Source organism: Amblyraja radiata, chromosome 20, assembly GCF_010909765.2.
Source record: "Amblyraja radiata isolate CabotCenter1 chromosome 20, sAmbRad1.1.pri, whole genome shotgun sequence".
NCBI classification, from domain to species: Eukaryota; Metazoa; Chordata; class Chondrichthyes; order Rajiformes; family Rajidae; genus Amblyraja; species Amblyraja radiata.
In genome coordinates, this window is record NC_045975.1 from 46712691 (window position 1) to 46740019 (window position 27329).

The 27329-nt window shown below is 48.0% G+C and overlaps 1 protein-coding gene across 1 annotated transcript in view; it reads right to left on the reverse strand.

Moving 5' to 3' along the window:
• The window catches only part of LOC116984428 (SUN domain-containing protein 2-like), a gene marked incomplete at its 5' end in the record, with an annotated part of 55013 nt that overhangs the window by 27461 nt on the left and 223 nt on the right, over positions 1-27329 (reverse strand). The window contains 4 exons of the mRNA XM_033038582.1: positions 8323-8358; positions 12524-12617; positions 17505-17573; positions 21992-22161. Coding sequence (XP_032894473.1) covers positions 8323-8358; positions 12524-12617; positions 17505-17573; positions 21992-22161 — 369 coding nt within the window. The remainder of the gene's footprint in view (positions 1-8322; positions 8359-12523; positions 12618-17504; positions 17574-21991; positions 22162-27329) is intronic.

A 27329-nucleotide genomic window follows, 5' to 3' on the forward strand; every position in this document is an offset into this window, starting at 1 on the left:
TCTCACCCATAGAAACAGCCCCAGCCCCTGGTGAACGTTCCAACGTGTGATGTCACAATGCCCAATGTTCACATATGTCCAATCGTAATGGATTCATTTACATATGCCTTTGCAGGAGCCCCAGCCAATGGTGAACGTTCCAATGTGTGATGTCAGAATGCCCAATGTTCAAATACATTGTTGCCATAGAGGGAGTACAGAGAAGGTTCACCAGACTGATTACTGGGATGTCAGGACTTTCATATGACGAAAGACTGGATAGACTCGGCTTGTACATGCTAGAATTTAGAAGATTGAGGGGGTATCTTATAGAAACGTACAAAATTCATAAGGGGTTGGACAGGCTAGATGCAGGAAGATTGTACCAGATGTTGGGGAAGTCCAGAACAAGGGGTCACAGTTTAAGGATAAGGGGTAAATCTTTTAGGACCGAGATGAGAAAAACATTTTTCACAGAGAGTGGTGAATCTCTGGAATTCACTGGCACAGACGGTAGTTGAGGCCTGTTCATTGGCTGAATTTAAGAGGGAGTTATATGTGGCCCTTGTGGCTAAAGGGATCAGGGGGTATGGAGAGAAGGCAGGTACAGGATACTGAGTTGGATGATCAGCCACGATCATATTGAATGGTGGTGCAGGCTCGAAGGGCTGAATGGCCTACTCCTGCACTTAATTTCAATGGTTCTATGTTTCCCTCTCCCTCTCCAACCCATCCCCCTCACCCCCACCCCCCTTCCCTCTCTACGCCACCCCCTTCCCTCTCTCAACCCGCCCCCATCCTCCTACCCCTCTGTCCCTCTTCCATCACTCCCCCTACCCCTCTCCACCTCCCTCACCACTCTTCCACCTCTCCCCCTTCCCCCTCCACTGTCCCTCCCCACTCTTTCCCCTCTCTCCCCCACCCCTCTCCCCTCCCTCCCTCCTCCCCATCTTCCCCATCCCCCCTCCCCCACATCTCTCTCCCCATCTCTCACCCCCTACCCCGCTCTCCTTTCCCTCCCAGATCTATCCCGTTTCCTCCTCCTCCTCTCCCCTCCCTCCCCTCTTCTCACCCCCCCCCGCAAACGCTGTTGGGGAAACAGACCCAACGGGTCTGCACTTGGTCTAGTTATTCTATAAAACTCTCGCCCCATCCGTCCGACATCCGTCCGGCTGCCTTTCTGCCTTTCGATTTGTTCCCGCCGTGCAATGTCACAATGCCCGATGCTCGCAGACGACCAATCGCGATGCCCGACGCTCGCAGACGTCCAATCGGAATGGATCCATTTACATGTACGTCTTCCGGCCGCATTTCTTACTTTGATTCCCTGCAACTCCGAAACCGGACGCAGAATCGCCGACGTCTTTTCCATTTCGGTAGAGATTTCACTTTTCTTTCTAAGTATCTGCTCCTCATTACATTCCGTCGTGTTTAAGTACACGTTTTTAATCAAATCCTTCCCCCCCCCCCAATATTTCAAAACTAAACTGGCTTCTCACCCATAGAATCAGCACCAGCACCAGCCCCTGCTGAACGTTCCATCGTGTGATGTCACAATGCCCAATGTTCACATATGTCCAATCGGAATGGATTCATTTACATATGCCTATGCAGGAGCCCCAGCCAATGGTGAACGTTCCATCGTGTGATGTCACAATGCCCAATGCTCAAATACATCGTTGCCATAGAGAGGGAGTACAGAGAAGGTTCACCAGACTGATTCCTGGGATGTCAGAACTTTCATATGAAGAAAAACTGGATAGATTCGCCTTGTACTCGCTAGATTTTAGAAAATTAAGGAGGTATCTTACAGAAACTTATAAAATTCTTAAGGGGTTGGACAGGCTAGATGCTAAAAAGATTGTTCCGGATGTTGGGGAAGACCAGAACAAGGGGTCAAAGTTTAAGGATAAGGGGCAAGGCAGATATGCCGACATCTTTTCCATTTCGGTAGAGATTTCACTTTTCTTTCAAAGTATCTGCTCCTCATTACATTTCGTCGTGTTTAAGTGCACGTTTTTAATCAAATCCATCACCCCCCCCCCCCCACACTATTTCAAAAATAAACTGGCTTCTCACCCACAGAAGCAGCTCCAGCCCCAGCCCCTGGTGAACGTTCCATTGTGTGATGTCACAATGCCCGATGCTCAAATACATTGTTGACATAGAGGGAGTACAGATAATAGGCTGTGGGCCGATGAGCTTTATTCTGCAGTTTCGTGACCCAAGTCACCAAACTACATGAAATTTTCACAAATTGTGTAAAAATATTTAAAACAATCACCACTGAAACTCAGAAACACGGGAAAAATGTTGGGAATTTTTTAGTCCAATCAAAGCACGTTTAACATTGAGTTGTCTGCCAGTTGGCCAATCACGCGCTTTGTTTCAGGCTAGCACACAAAATGGCTGAGGGAGCTTCACAGATGCCTGTTTTACTGGAGATTCCGATGTGTTGATCTGTGGAATAAATGTCGTGGAAACTTGCAGCTGGTTCATTGTATTTAGTGGGAAAAGCATAAAAAAACCTGAAGAAAGTGCTGCGAGGTCGATTATAGTGCAAGAAAGCATAGTCCCTGCTGAAGTGACTTATTTGATTCATGGGGTCCTTCTTTGTGTTCCAGCAAATCAGCAGGGATTACTCTACAACACGCTGGCATTAGTGACAATGTTTAATTTACTGTTAAAGCTTAGTCCCCCCCTCCCCCCCCCCCACACTCTTTCCCTTCTCTCCCCCCACCCCTCTCCCCTCCCATCCCACTCTTCCCTCCCTCCACACTCTTCCCCCTCTCCCTCCTCATTCCCTTAACGTGCACAGTCTCTGTCTTTAAGAAGGAACTACAGATCCTGGAAAATCGAAGTTAGACATAAAAAAACCTGGATAAACTCAGCGGGTGAGGCAGCATCTATGGAACGAAACCCGGAAGAAGGGGCTTCGGCCAAAAACGTTGCCCTTTTCCTTCGGGCCATAGATGCTGCTGCACCCGCTGAGTTTATCCAGGTTTTTTGTTGTTGTACCAGCCTCTCTCTCTCTCTGCCCTTCTCTCTTCTCATGCACGCCCGCTCCAACACCTCCACCCCCCCTCCCCTTCACCTCTCTCCCCCATCCTCTCCTCCACCCCCCCCCCTCCTCCCCCTCTCCCTCTCCACCCTCCTCCTCCCCTTCCACACAAAATATTTTTTGCAGGGGCAGGTCAACAGTGTGTGTGACTGTTTGTGGAGGCAGCCACGCGCTCTCCATTCAAGAAGACGCTCATCTGTTTGTGGAAACGCGTGCTTAGTATGTGACCAAAGATCTTATAGCGGAGCTCTCCGCAACAAGATCTTTGTGTGTGACGACACACGCTCCCCCCCCCCCCTTTGGTGCAGGAGGTGCGCGCAGCATCTGAACGCTCCGCGATTGTTCGAATTCTTCACTAACCGTCATTCTGAATTTGCTTGTGAATAGAAAATTCCTGAATTGCATTTGTCTGATGCAGGAAGATTGTTCCCGATGTTGGGGAAGTCCAGGACAAGCGGCTCACAGTTTAAAGATAAAGGGGAAATCCTTTAGTACTGAGATGAGGAAAACATTTTTCACACAGAGAGTGATGAATCTCTGGAACTCTCTGCCACAGAAGGTAGTTGAAGCCAGTTCATTGGCTATATTTAAGAGGGAGTTAGATGTGGCCCTTGTGGCTAAAGGGATCAGGGGGTATGGAGAGAAGGCAGGTACAGGATACTGAGTTGGATGATCAGCCATGATCATATTGAATGGCGGTGCAGGCTCGAAGGGCCGAATGGCCTACTCCTGCACTTAATTTCTATGCTTCTATGTTTCCCTCTCCTCACCCCCCTCCCTCTCCCACCCAATTCCTCTCTCCCCCACCCCCCTTCCCTCTCTACCACCACCCCCTTCCCCCTACCCCTCTGTCCCTCTTTCACCACTCCCCCTACCCCTCCCTTCCCACTCATCCACTTCTATCCCCTTACCCCACGCCTCTCCCACCCTCACCCCTCTCTCTTCCCCTCCCTTCCCCTCTCTCCCCCACCCCTTCCCCTACCTCTCTGTCCCTCTTCCACCACTCCCCCGTCTCTCTTCCTCCACTCCTGCTACCCCTCTACCCCTCCCTCCCTCCCCACTCTTCCACTTCTCTCCTCCCCCTCTCCCGCTCCTCACCCCTCTCCCTCTCCAATCCCTCTCTCCCCCACCCCCTTCCCTCTCTATCCCACCCCCTTCCCTCTCCCCTCCACCCCCTATCCCTCTGTCCCTCTTCCATCACTCCCCCTAATCCTCTCCTCCTCCCTCCACACTCTTCCACTTCTCTCCCCCTTCCCCTCCACTCTCGCTCCCCACTCTTTCCCCTCTCCCCCACCCCTCCCTCCCTCCCTCCTCCCCATCTTCCCCATCCCCCCTCCCCCACATCTCTCTCCCCATCTCACCCCCTACCCCGCTCTCCTTTCCCTCCCAAATCTATCCCGTTTCCTCCTCCACCTCTCCCCTCCCTCCCCTCTTCTCACACCCACCCCCCCCCCGCAAAACGCCGTTGGGGAAACAGACCCAACGGGTCTGCACTTGGTCTAGTTATATATTAAAACTCTCGCCCCATCCGTCCGACATCCGTCCGGCTGCCTTTCTGCCTTTCGATTCGTTCCCGCCGTGCGATGTCACAATGCCCGATGCTCGCAGAAGTCCAATCGCAATGCCCGACGCTCGCAGACGTCCAATCGGAATGGATCAATTTACATGTACGGCTTCCGGCCGCATTTCTTCCATTGATTCCCTGCAACTCCGAAACCGGACGCAGAATCGCCGACATCTTTTCCATTTCGGTAGAGATTTCACTTTTCTTTCTAAGTATCCGCTCCTCATTACATTTCGTCGTGTTTAAGTACACGTTTTTATTCAAATCCTTCCCCCCCCCCCCCAAAATATTTCAAAAATAAACTGGCTTCTCACCCACAGAAGCTTCACCAGCCCCTGGTGAACGTTCCATCGTGTGATGTCACAATGCCCAATGCTCACATATGTCCAATCGGAATGGATTCATTTACATATGTCTTTGCAGGAGCACAAGCACTTGGTGAACGTTCCAATGTGTGATGTCACAATGCCCAATGTTCAAATACATTGTTACCATAGAGGGAGTACAGAGAAGGTTCACCAGACTGATTCCTGGGATGTCAGGACTTTCATATGACGAAAGACTGGATAGACTCGGCTTGTACATGCTAGAATTTAGAAGATTGAGGGGGTATCTTATAGAAACGTACTAAATTCTTAAGGGGTTGGACAGGCTAGATGCAGGAAGATTGTTCCGGTTGTTGGGGAAGACCAGAACAAGGGGTCAAAGTTTAAGGATAAGGGGGAAAGCAGAATCGCCAACATCTTTTCCATTTCGGTAGAGATTTCACTTTTCTTTCTAAGTATCCGCACCTTATTACATTTTGTCGTGTTTAAGTACACGTTTTTAATCAAATCCTTCCCCCCCCCCAAAATTTCAAAACTAAACTGGCTTCTCACCCACAGAAGCAGCACCAGCACCAGCCTCAGCCCCTGCTGAACATTCCATCGTGTGATGTCACAATGCCCAATGCTCACATATGTCCAATCGGAATTGATTAATTTACATATGCCTTTGCAGGAGCCCCAGCCAATGGTGAACGTTCCATCGTGTGATGTCACAATGCCCAATGCTCAAATACATTGTTGCCATAGAGGGAGTACAGAGAAGGTTCACCAGACTGATTCTTGGGATGTCAGGAATTTCATACGACGAAAGACTGGATAGACTCGGCTTGTACATGCTAGAATTTAGAAGATTGAGGGGGTATCTTATAGAAACGTACAAAATTCTTAAGGGGTTGGACAGGCTAGATGCAGGAAGATTGTTCCAGATGTTGGGGAAGTCCAGAACAAGGGGTCACAGTTTAAGGATAAGGGGTAAATCTTTTAGGACCGAGATGAGAAAAACATTTTTCACACACAGAGTGGTGAATCTCTGGAATTCATTGGCACAGAAGGTAGTTGATGCCTGTTCATTGGCTGTATTTAAGAGGGAGTTAGATGTGGCCCTTGTGTCTAAAGGGATCAGGGGGTATGGAGAGAAGGCAGGTACAGGTTACTGAGTTGGATGATCAGCCACGATCATATTGAATGGTGGTGCGGGCTCGAAGGGCCGAATGGCCTACTCCTGCAATTAATTTCAATGGTTCTATGTTTCCCTCTCCTCACCCCTCTCCCCCACCCCCCTTCCCTCTCTACCACCACCCCCTTACCCCTACCCCTCTGTCCCTCTTTCACCACTCCCCCTACCCCTCCCTCACCACTCTTCCACTTCTATCCCCTTACCCGACGCCTCTCCCTCCCCCACCCCTCTCTCTTCCACTCCCTTCCCCTCTCTCCCCCACCCCTTCCCCTCTGTCCCTCTTCCACCACTCCCCCGTCCCTCTTCTACCACTCCCGCTACCCCTCTACCCCCCTCCCTCCCCACTCAACCACTTCTCTCCCACTCTCTCCTCCCCCTCTCCTCACCCCTCTCCCATCCCTCTCTCCCCCACCCCCCTTCCCTCTCTCCCCCCACCCCCTTCCCCCTATCCCTCTGTCCCTCTTCCATCATTCCCGCTACCCCTCTCCTCCTCCCTCCCCACTCTTCCACTTCTCTCCCCCTTCCCCTCCACTCTCCCTCCCCACTCTTTCCCCTCTCCCCGCACCCCTCTCCCCATCCCTCCCTCCTCCCCTCCCTCCCCATCCCCCCTCCCCCACATCTCTCTCCCCATCTCACACCCCCTACCCCGCTCTCCTTTCCCTCGAAGTTAGACATAAAAAAACCTGGATAAACTCAGCGGGTGCGGCAGCATCTATGGAGCGAAACCCGGAAGAAGGGGTTTCGGCCAAAAACGTTGCCCTTTTCCTTCGGTCCATAGATGCTGCTGCACCCGCTGAGTTTATCCAGCATTTTTGTTGTTGTACCAGCCTCTCTCTCTGCCCTTCTCTCTTCTCTCGACTCATGCACGCCCGCTCCAACCCGTCCACCCCCCCCCTCCCTCCCCACTCATCCATTTCAATCCCCTTACCCCACGCCTTTCCCCTCTCTCCCCCACCCCTCTCCCCCCCCTCCCTCCTCCCCTACCTCCCCTTCCTCCCCCTCCCCCACATCTCTCTCCCCATCCCCCTCTCTCACCCCCTACCCCGCTCTCCTTTCCCTCCCAAATCTGTCCCGTTTCCTCCACCTCCTCTCCCCTCCCTCCCCTCTTCACATCCCCCCTCCCCCCACCTGTGTGTTTGGGGGTTGGTTAATGTGAGTTTGATGCCGCAGCCCCCCCCCCCCCCCCCCCCCCGCAAAACGCCGTTGGGGAAACAGACCCAACAGGTCTGCACTTGGTCTAGTCTCCTTTAAACGTCGCCACTCTCACCTGAAAGTTATGCCCTCTAGCCTTTGACATTTACCCCTCGATGGAATCCTTGCTTCAAGTGGAACCACACTCCTCCATTGGAATTTCCAGCCTTTCTTTCCTCTTCCTCCCAAACACTCACTAACTTCAAGCCCTCGTTCCCTGTTCTGCCCATCTTCCCCCCAAATCTTGCCTCTAATTTCCTTCCATACCAAACCATATCAACCCGTCCAAACATCATTAACAAACCCATCGAGGAGATTGGTCCCAGCCTCGAGGTGTCACCTGCCCTCAGAACCAGTGCCAGTGCCCGAGGAATATACAGCCCTGCCTCCTACACCATCACTCCCCTACTCATCACCCACACTCCCTTCCCACACCTACAATCACTGTACCAGCTACTGGGAGCAATCTGGAGATTAGCATCTTTGCACGCGGTAGATCAGCGAGATTATCAAATACAAGCACCCTGATAATAGAATGAAAAGACAGAGATGTAACGCTGAGGCTTCATAAGACCACATTTGAAGTATTGTGAGCGGTTTTGGGCTCCACATCTGAAGAAGGATATGCTGGTGTTGGAGAGAGTCCAGAGGAGGTTTACGAGAATGATCCCAGGAATGAGTGGGTTGACGTGTGATGAGCATTTGTAGGCACTGGGCCTGTACAATATAACACAACCTCAATTCAGCTGCTTGGACCTCACTCTCTAATTCCAATAAGAACCGTGGGCTCCGGATACTCAGTTTACACTATAAACTGGCCAGCGTTGTTCTGTCAAATACAGCCCAGGGCACACCTCAATCCCTCCCTCCACCTTTAATCCTTTACTCTCAACTTGACTGTTTCTCCTCATTCTTTGCCTCAACTGCTCGAACCCTCTGTGCAGATTTTCTCTTCATATTGTCCTGCAGACATCAATGATCGATGAAGAAATGGAGCAGGTCCTTACCCAGTAATGCCAGCAACACCAGCAGCATCCATTTCTTCACGTGAGGGACACACCTGGAGGGGAAACACACACATGTCAGCCGGCTATTGAACCCAACCCCGTCTCAAGCAAGATGGACACAAAAAGCTGCCGTAACTCAGTGGGGGCAGCATCTCTGGAGTCTGATGATGTCACCCATTCCTTCTCTCCAGAGACGCCGCCCGAACCGCTGAGTTTCTCTAGCTTCTTGTGTCTATCTTCAGTTTAAAACACCATCTCCAGTTCCTTCCCACACACACATTACAAGCAAATTGAATGCTCCCATCAAACAGACAGAATCAGGTCAATGATTATGGTCAAGAGATGGACAGACCCCTCCATGGACCCACGCTGCTGACAGACCTTCACTCCACACACCCAAAGCTCAGAGCCATGGTGACACTGATGCAAAGATTAGTCAACCTAGGGTACAGGATCAGAGGGTGTATCTGGGGTAGAGTGTGGGCAAGCTATCTTGTAGTCCATGGCTCAGAGAGTCGAATGGCCTCCTTCTGCACATATTTTTCTATGTTTATTTCTGTTTCTAGTGGGTTTATCTGGGGTAGTACAAGTAGGTTGGCCTGTGGTGCGTTTACCTGGGGTACAATAAATGGGTTATCATTTTTTAAGTTTAGTTTAAAGGCACAGCACAGAAACAAGCCCTTCGGCCCACTGAATCCGCACTGACCAACGATTCCTGCCCACTGACACTACCTTATACAGACTAGAGTCATAGAGTGATACAGTTTGGAAACAGGCCCTTCGGCCCAACTTGCCCACACCGACCAACAATGTCCCAGCTACACTAGTCCCACTTGCCTGCGCTTAGTCCATATTCCTCCAAACCTGTCGTATTTATGTACCTATCTAACTGTTTGTTAAAATGATGGGGTAGTCTCAACCTTAACTACCTCCTCTGGCAACTTGTTGCATACACCCAACACCTTTTGTGTGAAAACGTTACCTTTCGGATTCCTATTAAATCCTTTCCCTTTCACCTTGAACATATGTCCTCTGGTCCTCGATTCCCCTACTCTGGGCAAGAAACTGTGCGTCTACCCAATCTATTCCTCTCATGATTTTGTATACCTTTGTGAGACACGACCTCCCACGCACAAAACCATGCTGACTATCCCAAATCAACCCTTGCCCATTCAAATGTCTGTATAACCTATCCCTCAGAATACTCTAGTAACTTTCCAGCTACAGATGTTATGCACACCGGCCAAGAGTTACCAGCATTTTTCCTGCAGCCCTTCTTGAAAAGAGGCACAATATTTGCCACTCTCCAGTCTTCCAGTACCCCTCCAGTATTTAAGGACGACTCGTCAATTTCAACCAGGGTTCCCGCAATATATCTGATAAGGTCCCGGTGATTTGTCTACCTTCAAACACGACAGTACCTTCAGTACTTCCTCGACGGTAACACTGACTGCCCGCAAGACACTTCCATTGACGGCTCCAAGTTCCTCTGTCCTACAGTCCTAGTGGAGCTGGTCCTTACCATCAACAACTTTTCCTTTGACTCCTCCCATTTCTTCCAAATCCAAGGCGTAGTTATGGGCACGCGCATGGGCCCCAGATATGCCTGCCTCTTTGTAGGGTGCGTCAAACATTTCTTGTTCAAGGCGTACCGTGGTCCCATCCCCAAACTCTACCTCCGCTACATTGACGAGTGCATTGGTGCTACCTCCTTCACCCATACAGAACTTACTGACTTCATCGATTTCACCACTAACTTCCATCCGGCACTCAATTTCACCTGGACCATTTCCGACATCTCCCTACCGATTCTAGACCTCACTATCTCCATCGCAGGTAACAGACTACTGACCAACATCTACTACAAACCCACTGACTTCCATGGCTATCTGGACTACACTTCTTCCCACCCTGCTTCCTGTAAGGACTCTATCCCCTACTCACAATTCCTCTGACTACGCCGCATCTGCACCCGGGATGAGGTGTTCCAAACAAAGGCATCTGAGATGTTCTCATTCTTTAGGGAATGGCGGTTCCCCTCTTTGACTGTAGATGAGGCTCTCACCAGGGTCTCCTCTATATCCCGTAGCTCCGCTCTCAATCCCCATCCCCCCTCTTGTAACAAGGGCAGAGTCCCTTCCACACTACCAGCCGTCACATACAACAGATAATCCTTCGACATTTTCGCCACCTCCAACGGGATCCCACAACTGGCCACATCTTCTCATCTCCTCCCCTTTCTGCTTGCCGCAGAGACCGCTCCCTCCATAACTCCCTGGTCAATTTGTCCCTTCCCACCCAAACAACCCCGTCCCCTGATACTTTCCCTTGAAACCGCAGGAAATGCTACACTGGTTGCTTTACCTCTGCCTTGACTCCATCCAAGGACCTAAGCAGTCTTTCCAGGTGAGGCAGAGGTTCACCTGCACCTCCCTCCAACCTCATCTATTGCATCCACTGCTCAAGGTGTCACCTTCTCTACATCGGTGAGACCAAGCTCAGGCTTAGCGATCTCTTCGCCCAACACCTCCGCACAGTTCGCATTAACAAACCTGATCTCCCGGTGGCTCAGCACTTCTACTTCCCCTCCCATTCCAAATGCGACCTTTCTGTCCTGGGCCTCCTCCATGGTCAGAGTGAGTCCCATAGCAAATTGGAGGAGTAGCACTTCATATTTCATTTCGGTAGTTTCCACCCCAGCGTGGAAAACTCCCAATTGTGGGCACCCCACATTGACTTCTCCAATTTCAGGTAGTCCTAGCTTTCTCTCTCCTTCCCCTCCCCTTTCCAGCTCTCCCACAGCCCACTGTCTCCGCCTCTTCCTTTCTTCTTCCCCCCCCCCCCCCCCCCACCACATCAGTCTGAAGAAGGGTTTCGACCCGATAGGTCACCTGTTCCTTCGCTGCATAGATGCTGCCTCACCCGCTGAGTTTCTCCAGCAATTTTGTCTACCTTCCGTCCTACCGTCTTTCTCCTCGGTAAATACAGAGGAGAAATATTCATTGAGGACCTCCTGTAGTTCCACACAGATGTGGCTGCTTTGATTCCTGAGAGGTCCCACTCTCTCTCTGGTTACTCTTTTCCCCCTTACGGATTTATAAATTCTTTTGGGATTGTTGCTACCCACCACAGCTATCTCCTGGCCCCTTTTTGCCCTTCTGATCACCTTTTTCAGTTTACTCCTTAGTTCCTCAAACTCCTCCAGGGATGGACTTGATCCCACCAGCTGCCTATACCTGTCCTATGCATCCTTCTTGTTTTTGACCAACGCCTCAATTTCCCTCGTCAGCCAAGCTTCCTTACGTTTGCTTGCTTTGCCCTTCACTCTATACGGGGGCATACATATCCTGAGCTTTCGTCAGCACACTTAAAACATTCCACTTTTCCCCTCAAATAACATGCTCCAGTCAACTTGAGCAAGATTTTCTCTCATGCCCTCAAAGTTGGCCTTAACCCAGTTGTTCATTTTAACACGTGGACCCTCTCCGTCCCCATACATAACTATCTTAAACCTAATCGAACTGTAGTCACTGGACCCAAAAGGCTCCTCCACACACACTACATTAACTTGCCTTTCCCAATTTCCTAATGCTAGATCCAGTGTTGCTCTCTCACGTGTGGGGGCCTCCACATACTGCTTAAGAAAACTCTCCTGAACACTTTCGAGGAATTGCACCCCATTTAAATCCTTCACGCTATGATTTTTCCAGTCTATATTGGGAAAGTTAAAATGCACTTCTACAACAACCTATTTGACCTGCTGCGTCTGCAATCTCACGGTACATTTGTTCTTTTCTCATTCCCGTTGATTATTTGGGGGTCTGTAGTACCCCCCCAACAAGGTGATCATCCCTTTCTTGTTCCTCAATTCCACCCATATAGCCTCACTAGACGATCCGTCTGTAATGTCACCTCTGAACACTAACCTTCCCCACACCACCCGTAGTCAGGATGGAATCTGAGTCTCTGCCGCTGAAAGCGTTGTAAGGCATTGTCGGGTACAGTGAGAATGGGCTATTCTACGGCGAGTTTACCTGTACCAGTGAGAGTGGACTGTTCTGTGGTGAGTTTATCAGGGTTCAGTGTGACTGGGTGTCCTGTGGGAGGGTGTGTTCAGTACAGAGGTGGGGAGGAGATGGAGGAGGCAGCAGGGATAGGTGACTCTGCTTCAGTTGACCAGGTGGAGGAAGGGAGTCTGTGGATCCCCTGATCACATACCTGAAAGGAGTAAAGACATCGATCAAGGAGATAGCCGTTGTTAACTGGTACAAGGCTGTGCCCAACCACCAGTACACCAGGGACAAAGCTTTTTCTGAAAGAGACAGCAACACAACATTAGACAACGTTGGTCCCCGATGCTTCCCATCAGTGGAAATGGAGAGAGCTCAGACTCTCCCACACGGAACCCACTGATACTGTGAAACCACGTCAGGCTGAGAGACCTTCTCCCCTGCAGGGACCGCCACAGAAAGTCCACCGTAGGTGGCAGGAGAACCCAGGGGACCTATAGGGCACCCAAGAAAAAATAGGTCGCAGGGATATCAAGGGGACAACAGCACTGATGGGGGTACTCCAGAGGCCACGACGGGACGAATGGCCTCCTTAAGTGTCCAGACTAAATAAACAGAGAGAAGTGTCCAGACTAAATAAACAGAGAGGGTTGTGAATGGACAGCAGCCCCCCCCCCCCTGTCCCAGTCAATCTTATCCTTTATAACAAGAGGAATCAAATCTAGGAGAAAAGAGGTCCTTCTGCAGTTGGACAGAGCCCTAGTGAGACCACACCTGGAGTATTGTGTGCAGTTTTGGTCTCCTAATTTGAGGAAGGACATTCTTGCTATTGAGGGAGTGCAGCGTAGGTTTACAAGGTTAATTCCTGGGATAGTGGGACTGTCATGTGCTGAGAGAATGGAGCAGCTGGGCTTGTACACTCTGGAGTTGAGAAGGATGAGAGGGTATCTCATTGAAACATATAAGATTGTTAAGGGCTTAGACACGCTAGAGGCAGGAAACATGTTCCCGATGTTGGGGGAGTCCAGAACCAGGGGCCAAAGCTCAAGAATAAGGAGTAAGCCATTTAGAACAGAGACGAGGAAACACGTTTTCTCACAGAGTGTGGTGAGTCTGTGGAATTCTCTGCCTCAGAGGGCGGTGGAGGCAGGTTCTCTGGATGCTTTCAAGAGAGAGCAACTGCCGGTGGCTGCTATGAAGCAGTGAAGGCAGCTGCACTGAGCTCTCCTCCAGACAAATCGTGTTTAAAGTCAACTCCCATGCCAGGATCGGGTTAAAAAATCTTATCATGTTTGCTGAACGTCGAGGGTACTGACTCCATCAAACGGTACCGGTGGATTTGGGATTTAAAACGATCTTATCGTAAAAACTAGATGAGAAAGAGAAGAGGTCAGAGAGGACCCAAGAAGACTACAATCAGTTTCCAGCTCCAAAGAGCTAATATTCTTAAAGACATTACTAAAGATCTTCAGAAGCAATTTGCCAAAATGAATTCTACAATTTAGAACAACTTCTCCACTATGGAGGGCAATCTTTCTAAGAAAATTGATAATAGCTGCGGCGAAGTAAAAGAGCTTTATGTAGCCCTGAACCAGCAGTTTAAAGATTTGGAGTCCAGGACTGCGAAAGAATTGGAAAATATGCAGAGAGAATATAACAATAAACATGACACCCTGCTGAAGCAATTAACAGACTCGGAAAAATTGATGGAAGAGATGGATGGTGAAATGGAACAGATGAGCCAAGAAATACAAGGGCTGAAAAAACAACACGATACGAATTGGGAGCTTACGAATAAACTGAATGAGAAATGTCAAGATTTAGAGGCCAGGTCAAGGAGGCAAAATTTGAGAATAGTAGGAGTTAAAGAGGGTGCTGAACACGGCCTTCAAATGCGTGATTTTATTACTAATCTACTTAAAGATGTTTTCAAACTTCCAGAAAAACCAAAGATAGATCTGGCTCATCGAGTGGGACGCTTCCAAAAACATGATAATGCTAAACCAAGGCAAATTATTGTAAAGTTCCTGGATATTTCAACTTTGGAAACTATTAAAGAAGATAACCTATGGAGAAAATCTTATATTTGCTGATAATATCGTAAGATTCTACAGGGATTACCCTCGGGAAATTTTGGCAAAAAGACGTAAGTTTAAAAGGGCAAGCAGTATTTTATATGGACATTCTGAAGTTCGTTATGGCGTGATCTATCCAGCGAAAATGCTAATTACGTTTAATGCCAAGCAACGCTCATTCACGGACCCGGACTCTGCTTGCAAATACGCCCAGGAGATTTTAAACAAAATTCAAGGAGGAACATAGACATTTTATCTGTGGAACTTTGTTTTTTCTGTTTCAATTAAGACACTAGAACTAGACACTAGACATTCAGACGGTTACCAGACAGGCTTATCTGGCAAGAATGTGTTGTTCAATAACAAAGGCCGAATCCTGCTCTCACCGATAAAATTGAATAGTATAATATATAAGAAGAACCCAATTATTCACAATATAATAAGAATTTGGAAACAAATAAAAGTATCCTTGAAATTAAATCATTTATCAGTACTAACCCCGCATTCAACAACCCCGCATTCAAACCTTCTCTCATCGACAACACATATCAACAATGGGATAGACTGGGGATTAGGAAAGTAGGGGATATGTATGAATTGAGTAAACTGGGTTATCATTTCAACAATTAAAATTAAAATTTAAATTGAAGGATAATCAATATTTTAAATATATACAGGTATGTGACTTTATGAAGAAATATACACATAGATTTAAAACTATAATTTTAGACCCTTTAGAAGAAGCAATGAATATTAAGGCTGATTCACAAAAATTAATATCATACTTTTATAATAATATATTATATAGAGAATCACCCTCAACAGAAGCACTAAGGGAAGATTGGGAACATGAGCTAATGATAAAGATCTCGAAGGATAGATGGGAAAAGTATTTGATGAATACACATAACTGTTCTATTAATACAAGACATAATTTAATTCAATTCAAATTATTACATAGACTATATTATTCAAAAACGAGGTTGAATAAATTTTATCCAAACGTCTCTCCCAGATGCGATAAATGTTTGTTTCAAAACGCTAATATAACACATTCATTTGTAGGATGTACAAAGTTGAATAAATTTTGGAGCGATATATTTGATATATTTACAAAGCTCTTCAAGTCAAGAATAGAACCCAACATGGAATGGATTATATTTGGAATAACAGGAGAAGATACCAATTTAAATAAAGACCAAAATGTTTTTTTAAATTATGGGTTAATAATTGGAAAGAAATTGATACTTAAATTTTGGAAAAATACAACCATACCAACTGTTAAAATGTGGATTAGGAATATGATGGACATAGCACGCCTTGAAGAAATGAGACTCCGACTAATAGATAAATATGACCAATTCTTAAGGAGTTGGTCTCCTTTCATCGACTTTTTGGAATCATGTGATGCAGCGGTACCATAAGGATTCAAGAAGGAACTGCAGATGCTGGAATATCGAAGGTACACAAAATTGCTGGGGAAACTCAGCGGGTGCAGCAGCATCTATGGAGCGAAGGAAATAGGCGACGTTTCGGGCCGAAACCCTTCTTCAGAGGAGGTTGTGAAACTGTCTCCGGATAGAGGAGGAGAACTTCTTCAAAGTAGGCATACCTTGAGGAGATATCGCAGTGGAGTAGACAAAGTGTTCAAAAAGGAACTGCAGATGCTGGAATATCGAAGGCACACGGTACCATAAGGATTGCTGATTTCAGTTCATGACGTGGATAGATTTACATCTCCGAATATAGATTTGAAAAATTCTCTTTTAAGGGGCCTTCTCTTCTATTTCTACTTTCCACTTTCTCTTTTTTATTTTATTTTTTTTATTTTTTATATACACACTTCACGTTTTTCTATCCTCTACCATCTATTTTTCCACTCTTTCCCCTTTCTATTGTTTTCTTTTTCTTGTCTTGCTTACTTCCTTCTCATAACATAAAACTAGAGGTTGTACATAGAATGGATTACGGTATGACATAGTTGGCACCTAAAATTAGGTGCCACTGTATTGTTTTGTACTGTATTAACTTCTAATAAAATAAACAAAACAAAAAAAAAAAACCCACAAGAGAGAGCAAGATAGGCCTCTTAAAAATAGCAGTCAGGGAATATGGGGATAAGGCAGGAATGGGGTACTTTGGGGATGATCAGCCATGATCACATTGAATGGCGGTGCTGGTTCAAAGGGCCAAATGGCCTACTCCTGCACTTATTGTCTGTTATCCCACAACCAACATTAGCAAAGATAGACACAAAAAGCTGGAGTAACTCAGCGAGACAGACAGCATCTCTGGAGAAAAGGAATAGGTGACGTTTCGGGTCGAGACCCTTCTTCAGACTGATGTCAGGTAAAAGGGAACCAAGCGATATAGACTGTGATGTAGAGAGATATGGAACAAATGAATGAACAATATGCAAAAAAGTAACGATGATGAAGGAAACAGTCCATTGTTAGTTGTCTGTGGGCTTGGTGTTAACGAATTATACAGACAATGAAACTCACCAGGACGACAGTGAAACTAGTACAATGACTAAGGAGGGGGAGTGACAGTATAGTGAAAGTTAGAGAAATGTATATTTATTGAGCAATGGCGTCTGCTCTTCACCACAATGCTATGTGCGAGCTTGGCCGCGGTCCTCCATGTTAAACTACATTTCAAAAGCAACCTCGGTGCCACACAGCTGGGGAAATCTAAAGGAGATCCTATTCTTCCATCGCCCCAGTGACCCTGGAGCACAAACCAGGCCTCCCTCAGGTGTTACAACATGACTTCAGTCGGGGTCGAATAACCGAGCATTGACAGTCAGTCGTCCCTTGACTCTATGGACCTCTCGGCAACTCACCACTCATCTCAGTGAGTGACCCAGTCAGGCCGAGGGAACACACTGGAGTACCAAGCTGAAAGGCAGCTTCCTCCCGCACTGACTGTGGTCCTAGGCTGCACCAACAACAGAGCACTGGGGACCAGGCCTTGTGCAAACCCTGGGAGTTTAAGGAAGGAGCAGCGGACTCTACCTCACCACTAGGTCCAGTATCAGCAGGGCACTGGTTGACTGGAGCAGAGTTTTGGGGCCATGGAGCACAGAAGAGAGAAGATTAGTAATGCAGGTACCTGGAGACAGTAGCGAGATCCAGCCCCACAGCTTGGCAAGGGGAGAGAATGATTCAGAGTAGGCCAAACCTGGGGGGTGGAAAAGAGCAAGATGTCAACAAAGCAAACTTCTCTCTCAAGGTTTACAATGTTCAAAGGGCCACGTGGCCCAATGTTTCAGATTCAAATTCAAAGATACAAACACTTTATTGTCATTGTGCAGTGTACAAGTACAGAGACAACGAAATGCAGTTAGTATCTCACCCAGAAGTGGGAACACAGAATAATGGAACAGTAAATATATATATGTATATACAGTAGCAGCAGTGCAATTTCCGGGGAGGGAGATCAGTCACTGGGGGAAGGAGTGACCGAGGGGGGGGGGGGATGACTGGTAATTACCAAGGCCCCTCACCTGCCCCAGTAACAGATCCTCACACCCCACCCGCTCCATTTACCCTCCCCACCATCAGCCCGCTTACGTCCCTCACCCCGTTCCCCGTAACAGCATACAATATGTACCCACCCCATGTCCCGACACCCGTGCCTTGTTATAGCCCACTCAACCTCACCCTTCCCCAGCAATGGGATGTTCACCCCCATCCCGAACATCCTCCACTCCCCCACAACCCCCCCCCCACACCCCCCCCCCTCCACTCACCCACACCCCCAACACCCTCCACTCACCCACAAACCCCCCCCCACACCACCCCCTCCACTCACCCACACCCCCAACACCCTCCACTCACCCACAAACCCCCCCCACACCCCCCCCCTCCACTCACCCACACCCCCAACACCCTCCACTCACCCACAAACCCCCCCACACCACCAACATCCTCCACTCACCCACACCCCCAACACCCTCCACTCACCCACAAACCCCCCACACCACCAACATCCTCCACTCACCCACACCCCCAACATCCTCCACTCTCCCACTAACTCCCCCCACACCCTCAACATCCTCCACTCACCCATCCTGTCCACACCTTAGCAACATCCCCAATTCACCCAGTGCCCACACCCAACATCTACCACCCTCCCACCCACCTTGTCCCCACCCTGGTTACATCCGCCACTCAGCAACCCACCTTGTCCATGCCCTAGTAACTGCCCCCATCCATCTGCCCCACCCTAGTAACATCTCCCACCCACCCTGTCCACACCTAGTAACATCTTCCACTCACCCACCTACCCTAGTAACACCTCCCACCCACTCATCAACCCACCGCAATAAGTGCCCGCTCAGCTGCCCCACTGCCCAATTTCATTCAATATTAAATCCCTAAAGCCTCTGTTCCAGCCCCCGCCAGTGTGTCCTCTCTCTCCCGTTAGTGCAACGTGCCGCACGTAAGCTGTTCAGGATGAGGGACGTGGGATGTGAGATGATGAACGTTCCACCTGGATGTGGAGAGGATGTTTCCACTTGTGGAAGAGTCCAGGTCTAGAGTTCATAGCCTCAAAATTAAACAACACTCCTTTAGGAAGGAGATAACGAGGAATGTCTTTAGTCGGAGGGTTGTGAATTCTTTGCCACAGAAGGCCTTGGAGGCCAAGTCAGTGGATATTGTTAATGCAGAGATAGATAGATTCTTGATTAGTACGGGTGTCAGGGGTTATGGGGAGGAGTCAGGAGAATGGGACTAAGAGGGAAAGATAGATCAGCCATGATTGAATGGCAGAGTAGACTTGATGGGACGTATTCTGCATGGACTAATTCTGGTCCTATCACTTACGACCTTATGCTGCCTGTCCCGCTGAGTTACTCCAGCATTTTGTGTCTATCTTTAGTGTAAACAGGCATCTGCTGTTCATTCCTATAAAGGAAAGTATAATCTTTATGTCCCTGTTCGGTTGAAAGGAAATAGTAAAAATCGGAAAGAGCCCTGGTTTTCAAGGGAAATTGGACACGTGGTTCGGAAAAAGAGGCAGATCTACAATAATTATAGGCAGCATGGAGTAAATGAGGTGCTTGAGGAGTATAAAGAATGTAAAAATAATATTAAGAAAGAAATTAGAAAAGCTAAAAGAAGATATGAGGTTGCTTTGGCAAGTAAGGTGAAAGTAAACCCAAAGGGTTTCTACAGCTATATTAAGAGCAAAAGGATAACGAGGGATAAAATTGGTCCATTAGAGAGTCAGAGTGGACAGCTATCTGCAGAGCCAAAAGAGATGGGGGAGATATTGAACAATTTCTTTTCTTCGGTATTCACCAAGGAGAAGGATATTGAATTATGTGAGGTAAGGGAAACAAGTAGAGTAGCTATGGAAACTATGAGATTCAAAGAAGAGGAAGTACTGACACTTTTGAAAAATATAAAAGTGGATAAGTCTCCAGGTCCGGACAGGATATTCCCTAGGACATTGAGGGAAGTTAGTGTAGAAATAGCAGGGGCTATGACAGAAATATTTCAAATGTCATTAGAAACGGGAATAGTGCCGGAGGATTGGCATACTGCACATGTTGTTCCATTGTTTTAAAAGGGGTCTAAGAGTAAACCTAGCAATTATAGACCTGTTAGTTTGATGTCAGTGGTGGGCAAATTAATGGAAAGGATACTTAGAGATAATATATATAAGCATCTGGATAAACAGGGTCTGATTAGGAACAGTCAACATGGATTTGTGCCTGGAAGGTCATGTTTGACTAATCTTCTTGAATTTTTTGAAGAGGTTACTCGGGAAATTGATGAGGGTAAAGCAGTGGATGTTGTATATATGGACCAGTAAGGCCTATGACAAGGTTCCTCATGGAAGGTTGGTTAAGAAGGTTCAATGGTTGGGTATTAATGGTGGAGTAGCAAGATGGATTCAACAGTGGCTGAATGGGAGATGCCAAAGAGTAATGGTGGATGGTTGTTTGTCAGGTTGGAGGCCAGTGACTAGTGGGGTGCCACAGGGATCTGTGTTGGGTCCACTGTTGTTTGTCATGTACATCAATGATCTGGATGATGGTGTGGTAAATTGGATTAGTAAGTATGCAGATGATACTAAGATAGGTGGGGTTGTGGATAATGAAGTAGATTTTCAAAGTCTACAGAGAGATTTATGCCAGTTGGAAGAGTGGACTGAAAGATGGCAGATGGAGTTTAATGCTGATAAGTGTGAGGTGCTACATCTTGGCAGGACAAATCAAAATAGGACGTACATGGTAAATGGTAGGGAATTGAAGAATGCAGGTGAACAGAGGGATCTGGGAATAACTGTGCACAGTTCCCTGAAAGTGGAATCTCATGTAGATAGGGTGGTAAAGAAAGCTTTTGGTGTGCTAGCCTTTATAAATCAGAGCATTGAGTATAGAAGTTGGGATGTAATGTTAAAATTGTACAAGGCATTGGTGAGGCCAATTCTGGAGTATGGGGTACAATTTTGGTCGCCTAATTATAGGAAGGATGTCAACAAAATAGAGAGAGTACAGAGGAGATTTACTAGAATGTTGCCTGGGTTTCAGCAACTAAGTTACAGAGAAAGGTTGAACAAGTTAGGGCTTTATTCTTTGGAGCGCAGAAGGTTAAGGGGGGACTTGATAGATGTATTTAAAATGATGAGATGGATAGACAGAGTTGACGTGGATAAGCTTTTCCCACTGAGAGTAGGGAAGATTCAAACAAGGGGACATGACTTGAGAATGAAGGGACAGAAGTTTAGGGGTAACATGAGGGGGAACTTCTTTACTCAGAGAGTGGTGGCTGTGTGGAATGAGCTTCCAGGGAAGGTGGTGGAGGCAGGTTCGTTTTTATAATTTAAAAATAAATTGGATAGTTATATGGACGGGAAAGGAATGGAGGGTTATGGTCTGAGCGCAGGTATATGGGACTAGGGGAGAATACGTGTTCGGCACGGACTAGAAGGGTCGAGATGGCCTGTTTCCGTGCTGTAATTGTTATATGGTTATATGGTTATAATCCCTCGCTTCTCAGTAACTGCGGTGTCGGTCACCTCCCACCATCAGGGGCCATCAGACCCCGACCCAGCGCTCCCCAGTAACTGAACCGTGTGTTACCACACACAGGCGGGATGGGCAAAGTCTCACTGCAGCTGTGCGATGATCGCTGGTCAGCGCGGACTCGGTGGGCCAAAGGGCTTGTTTCCGACTAAAACTGAGATACTGCAGCACGAGTCTCCTATATGCACCAATGATCGCGGTACTTTAAAACAAGGAGAAGCCCTTAAACAGTCTGTTGGAGGGAAGGGTTAAGGCTTTAAGAGCGCTGCCGTCAAAAGGTCATGAGTGATAAAAGAATCAGGACATTCGGCCCATCAAATCTACTCCGACATTCCATCATGGCTGAACTATCTCTCGCTCCTAACTCTATTCTCATGTGTTCACCCCGTAACCTCTGTACTAATCAATAATTTTACTACTATCTCTACCTTAAAAATATCCACTGACTTGGCCTACACAGCTTTCAGCGGCAATGAATTCCACTGATTCATCACCCCGACTAAAGAAATGTGCCGGTGCCCTGCTTCCAAGCCCCGCACTGCCCTCCCCGGACACGTACCGACGGGCTCCTGCCAGCCGCTGCAGCTGCCGAAGTGCTGAGAGTGCTGAGAGCGCTTGGAGGTGTTGCTGATGTAGCTACTCAGACTGTTGACTGAACTGTTGGACGGCGAACCTTTAACGTCAGGCACAGGTCCCGGCCCCTTGCTGTTTGACCTTTTCTTGTGCAACCTGAAACGATAAAGGGCAACGATTTAGGGTGGGGGCAGACCAGGACTGCGAAAGAGAAGCAGCAACTTCTGTGAAATTGGCACAGCAATCCAAAACACATTGTGGGTAAAGATTATAAGCATAGAAATAGGTGCAGGATTAGGCCATTCGACCCGTCGAGCCAGCCTCATTCAATATGATCATGGCTGATCATCCACAATCAGTTCCTGCTTTCTCCCCATATCCCTTGATTCCGCTAGCCCTAAGAACTCCATCTAACTCTCTTCTGAATGCATCCAGTGAATCGGCCTCTACTGCCTTCTGTGGTAGAGAATTCCACAGATTCACAACTCTTGTGACATTAGTGACATCTCACATTAGTGAGTTGTGACATTATTGCTATTGAGGGAGTGCAGTGTAGGTTCCCCAGTTTAATTTCCGGGATGGTGGGACTGACATATGATGAAAGAATGGGTTGGTGGTCGGTGGGGGCGCTGCACTGGCGGCAGCTCTGTCAGCAGCGTGTTAGTTTTTTCAACCTTTTTTTTTTTTTTAGTATGTCTTAAAGTATGTTTTTAGTGTTTCTTTGTGTGTTTTGTGGGGGGGGGGGTGGTGTGGAGGGGGAAACCGTTTCGGCCGCGTCCTCCATGGAGAGGCAACTTTTTCCAGGTCGCCTCCCCCGTGTCCTAACAATCAGGATCGGCACGGCCTTTCCCGGAGACGCGCCCGGGGCTTCAGCGCCGGGCGCAGCGTGGACTCTCGCCAGAGGGGAGCGTTCTGCTTTGCTGGCCCGCGGCAGCCGGCAGCCTGAAGCCGCAGCCTGCAGAGCTCCAGCTGGCACGGCGCCTACAGCTCGGGATCTCACGTTGGGGACCCGGGGGGAAGAAGAAGCTCTATCGGCCGGCCCAAAGACAACTTCTACCGTGGGCGCGGCATGGACTTACCATCACCCCTGGAGGGGAGCTTCGACCGCCAGCCCTGCAGTCTGCGGTGCTTCTGGCTGCTTTAAATCTTTGACCGCCGGCCTGCGGCCTACACCATCCTGAAGCCGCGGTCTCCGGTGGGGAAGAGCCGATCCTGGACTTACCTTGACTTTACTTTGTTCTTTACCATCTGGACGCCCGCAGCAACGGCTGCGGAGGTGGAGGTCCCGACCACGGGGGAAAATGGAGGAGGACTGGCCAATTTCTGTCCCTTCCACCACAGTGATGAATGCTGTGGTGGATGTTTGTGTAACATTTTTATTGTGGTTGTGTGTTCTTTATTATTGTACCGCTGCTGACAAATTCATTTCACTTGCACTTTATGTGCAATGTGACGAATAAAACTGATTGATTGATTGATTGATTGGGTCGACTGGACTTGTATTCACTGGTATATAGAAGAATGAGAGGGTATATATTGAACCATACATTTTTTAAAGGACAGTTACAAAGAAAAACTCCTGCACCGATTTTCTATGTTTCAGACTGAGATTCGGAAGAAAGGTCTCACCCTGAAATGTCACCCATTGCTTCTATCAGAGATGTTGCCTGTCCCGCTGAGTTCCTCCAGCATTTTGTGTCCACCTGCGGTGTAAACCAGCATCGCAGTTACTCCCTACACTTTAAATCAGACTAGCTGGGTCAGGGTAGAGGTTACCGGCACTGTGGTTGAGCAGTGCTCAGGTTTCCAGATGCCAGGGTGTAAGAAGATTTTAAACATCGATGACACAGGAGGCCATTCAGCCCATCTGTGCCAGTCAGGCTAAAACACACCTGTCCGACCGCCTGCCAACCTGCAGGTCACGCACCGCAATACACGGCCAAGCGTGTTGAAGTTTCACAGCAGCATCCCCTCTGTCCATTGTGACCACATCACCAAATATTCATTCATCGTACACATAGCCACTCACAGACAACCTTTTGGGTCGGCACTGTGGCGCAGCGGTAGAGTTGCTGCCTCACAGCACCAGAGACCTGGGTTCAATCCTGACTACAGGTGCTGTCTCCCTGTTCCTCACACACTCCAAAGATGTACAGGTTTGTGGGATAATTGGCTACTGATAATTATAAATTGTCCCTAGTGTGTGTAGGATAATGCTAGCTTGTATGTAGATGACCTCCTTCGACTATGTTGAAGACTAGCTACGACTAACTTCTGGAAAATTGGACACCAAATAGTGGAGTGTGAAGACGATCTCCTTCGATTTCCTTCAACCTCCCTTCGACTATAATGAAGACTATCTACAACGTTCGACTATCCTCGATTATCTATGACCAGCATGCCGACCTACTATGATCTACTACTAAACCTACGAGTAAAAATAGTATCAATTCTTTCCATGGCAATCTTTTTTTACTCACAGGCATTTTTTAATATATTGAAAAAATCGCCACGACCAAGCTGAGGCATCGAGTACGTGGAGACCACTTTCGAGCATGAAGGAGAGTTACGAAGACCTCCTACGACCTTGTGATGACCATGCTGCGAGTATGAGTCTAGGGCAAACTCGCCAGAACTCACAAATTAGGTCGCCCCAGTGGGACAGGCCCTTTAAGGGTTTGTCCCACTTTTGCGATATTTTTGGCGACTGCCGGCACCCGTCGCAGTCACAGCAAGTCGTTGAAAATGTTGAAATTCCAGCGGTGACCAGAAAAAGGTATGACTCTTCGGGCGAGTACTCACGACCATAACGACATGTCGCGGCATCTCCCCTTCCCATTCCCACATTGACCTTTCTGGCCTCGGCCTCCTCCACTGTCAGAGTGAGGCCACACACATATTGGATGAAGAGCACCTCACATTTCACTTGGGCAGCTTACAGCTTGGGCTGGTATGAACATTGATTTCTCCAATTTCAAGTAACTCCTGCATTCACTCTCTCCCCCACACTGGGCATCCTACTAGTTCCACTGTTCGCATCCTTGTATCCCTGTCGTTATCAGCTCTTCCCCAGCCAACAACGGGCCATTATGGGCTCCACGCTTCCTTGGTCATCTGTTGCCGCCTCAGTTTGTTCTGGTATTTTCCTACCTCTCATTCCGTCCCCCCTACTTTCAATCTGAAGGCAGGTTCCATCCTAATTCCCCAGAGATGCTGCCAGACCTGCTGAGTTACTCCAGCACTTTGTATCTCAGTATCGACCAGCATCTGCAGTTTCTTTCTACCCAATCAGGGTCTCACTCTGTCTGACAGTTATTAGGGAGTTAGCATTCGCTTCCAGTTGATCTTTGTCCTTTTATATCGCTAAGCTGAACAAAATGTTGACACCACCACTGAACACTTTCCCCATGCTGACTATCCTGCTACCTTCCTAAATCCATTCCCCAAACTAAAATCAAAAATGTTCTGCTTAAGACTTATTCCAGGGATCAACCTGGGTGATGATCCAGTCTGAGACAACGGTGTCAAGGAGATGGAGAAATATGGAATAGAATAGAAAGATGGAATCAGGGCACAATGCACTTGCCCACCATTAGAATAATGCTGCACCATGAACTGCCAAGAGCAGGCATCTTAAAGCTGACAACAGCTGCCTGGGCCCCAATAACAAACAGAAGTTGCGATTCGTCCTTCATTACGGTGGTGGCCTTGCCGAGACAACGCTACACCCCACGCTGCCTTGGCAAGGCCACCAGCACTTCAAGCACCTGTCACACCATGGCCACTCCGCCTTTTCCCCTTACCCATTGGGCAAAAGGTGTAGAAGTGTGGAAACGCACACCTCCAGATTCAGGGACAGTTTCTTCCCAGCTGTCAACAGGCGACTGAACCATCCTACTAATATCTAAAGAGCAGTCCTGAACTACTATCCACTTCATTGGAGACCATCGGACTATTTTTGATCGGACTTTACAAGCTTTATCTGGCAGTAAACGCTATTTACCTTATCATGTACACTGTGAATGGCTCGATAGTATTCACATATAGTCTTTCCACAGACTGGTTAGCACGCAACAAAAGTTTTTTACTGTTCCTCAGTGCACGTGACCAACAAACTAAACTAAAAGATGGCAGCAGAAATCTCACAGGTAGGTGTATGAAGGAACTGCAGATACAGGTTTATACCGGATAAACACAAAAAGCAGCAGTAACTCAGCGGGGCAGGCAGCATCACTGGAGAGAATGAACAGGTGATAACCATATAATAACCATATAACAATTACAGCACGGAAACAGGCCATCTCGACCCCTCTAGTCCGTGCCGAACACATAATCTCCCCTAGTCCCATATACCTGCGCTCAGACCATAACCCTCCATTCCTTTCCCATCCATATAACTATCCAATTTATTTTTAAATTATAAAAACGAACCTGCCTCCACCACCTTCACTGGAAGCTCATTCCACACAGCTACCACTCTCTGAGTAAAGAGGTTCCCCCTCATGTTACCCCTAATCTTCAGTCCCTTAATTCTCAAGTCATGTCCCCTTGTTTGAATCTTCCCTAGGTGATGTTACGGGTTGAGCCCATACTTCAGACTGAGAGTCAGGGGAAAGAGAAACGAGAGATAGAGACGGTGATGTAGTGAAATATGGAACAAATGAATGAAAGCTATGCAAAAAAAGTAACCATGATAAAGGAAACAGGCCATTGCTAGCCGTTTGCTAAGTGAGAATGAGAAGCTGGTGCGGCTTGGGTTGGGGAGGGATGGAGAGTGTCGCTTGTCAGAGCTGGGAAGGGAGGGGGGAAGAAGTTTATTTCACATGGGGAAGGAATATCATGACTCTCTCACTCTCTCCCTCTTTCCCTCCTCAAGGAACTGCAGATGCTGGTTTATAAAAAATGTCACAAATTGCTGGAGTAACTCAGCATGTCAAGCCACTCCCTGGTCACGTTCCCTCCAACATCCCATATGAGCCCATCAACCGAATGGCTTAATCAACAACCTATTGGCACGGCAACCCTGTCCTTGGCCTATGGAAGATATACACATTCTATCATCTTCCACCAGTTTCTATCCAGAACTTTTTCCTGTTGGGAAATGTTCAGTTGGGGTGGGGGGAGGGGGGAATGCGGGGGGGGGGGGGGTTGGGAGTTGGGCGGCAGTGCTGGGGGAGGAGAGTGAAGTGGGGGGGGGGGTTTGTGGGGTTTGGAGTTTTAATACACTGCTCCCCGAGTGAGGTACTAGGTTGGAACCTGCATCTTTACTGTTAGAAAGGAGCATAGCTTAGAGAGGAAAGAACGAGAGGGAGGGGGGCGGACGG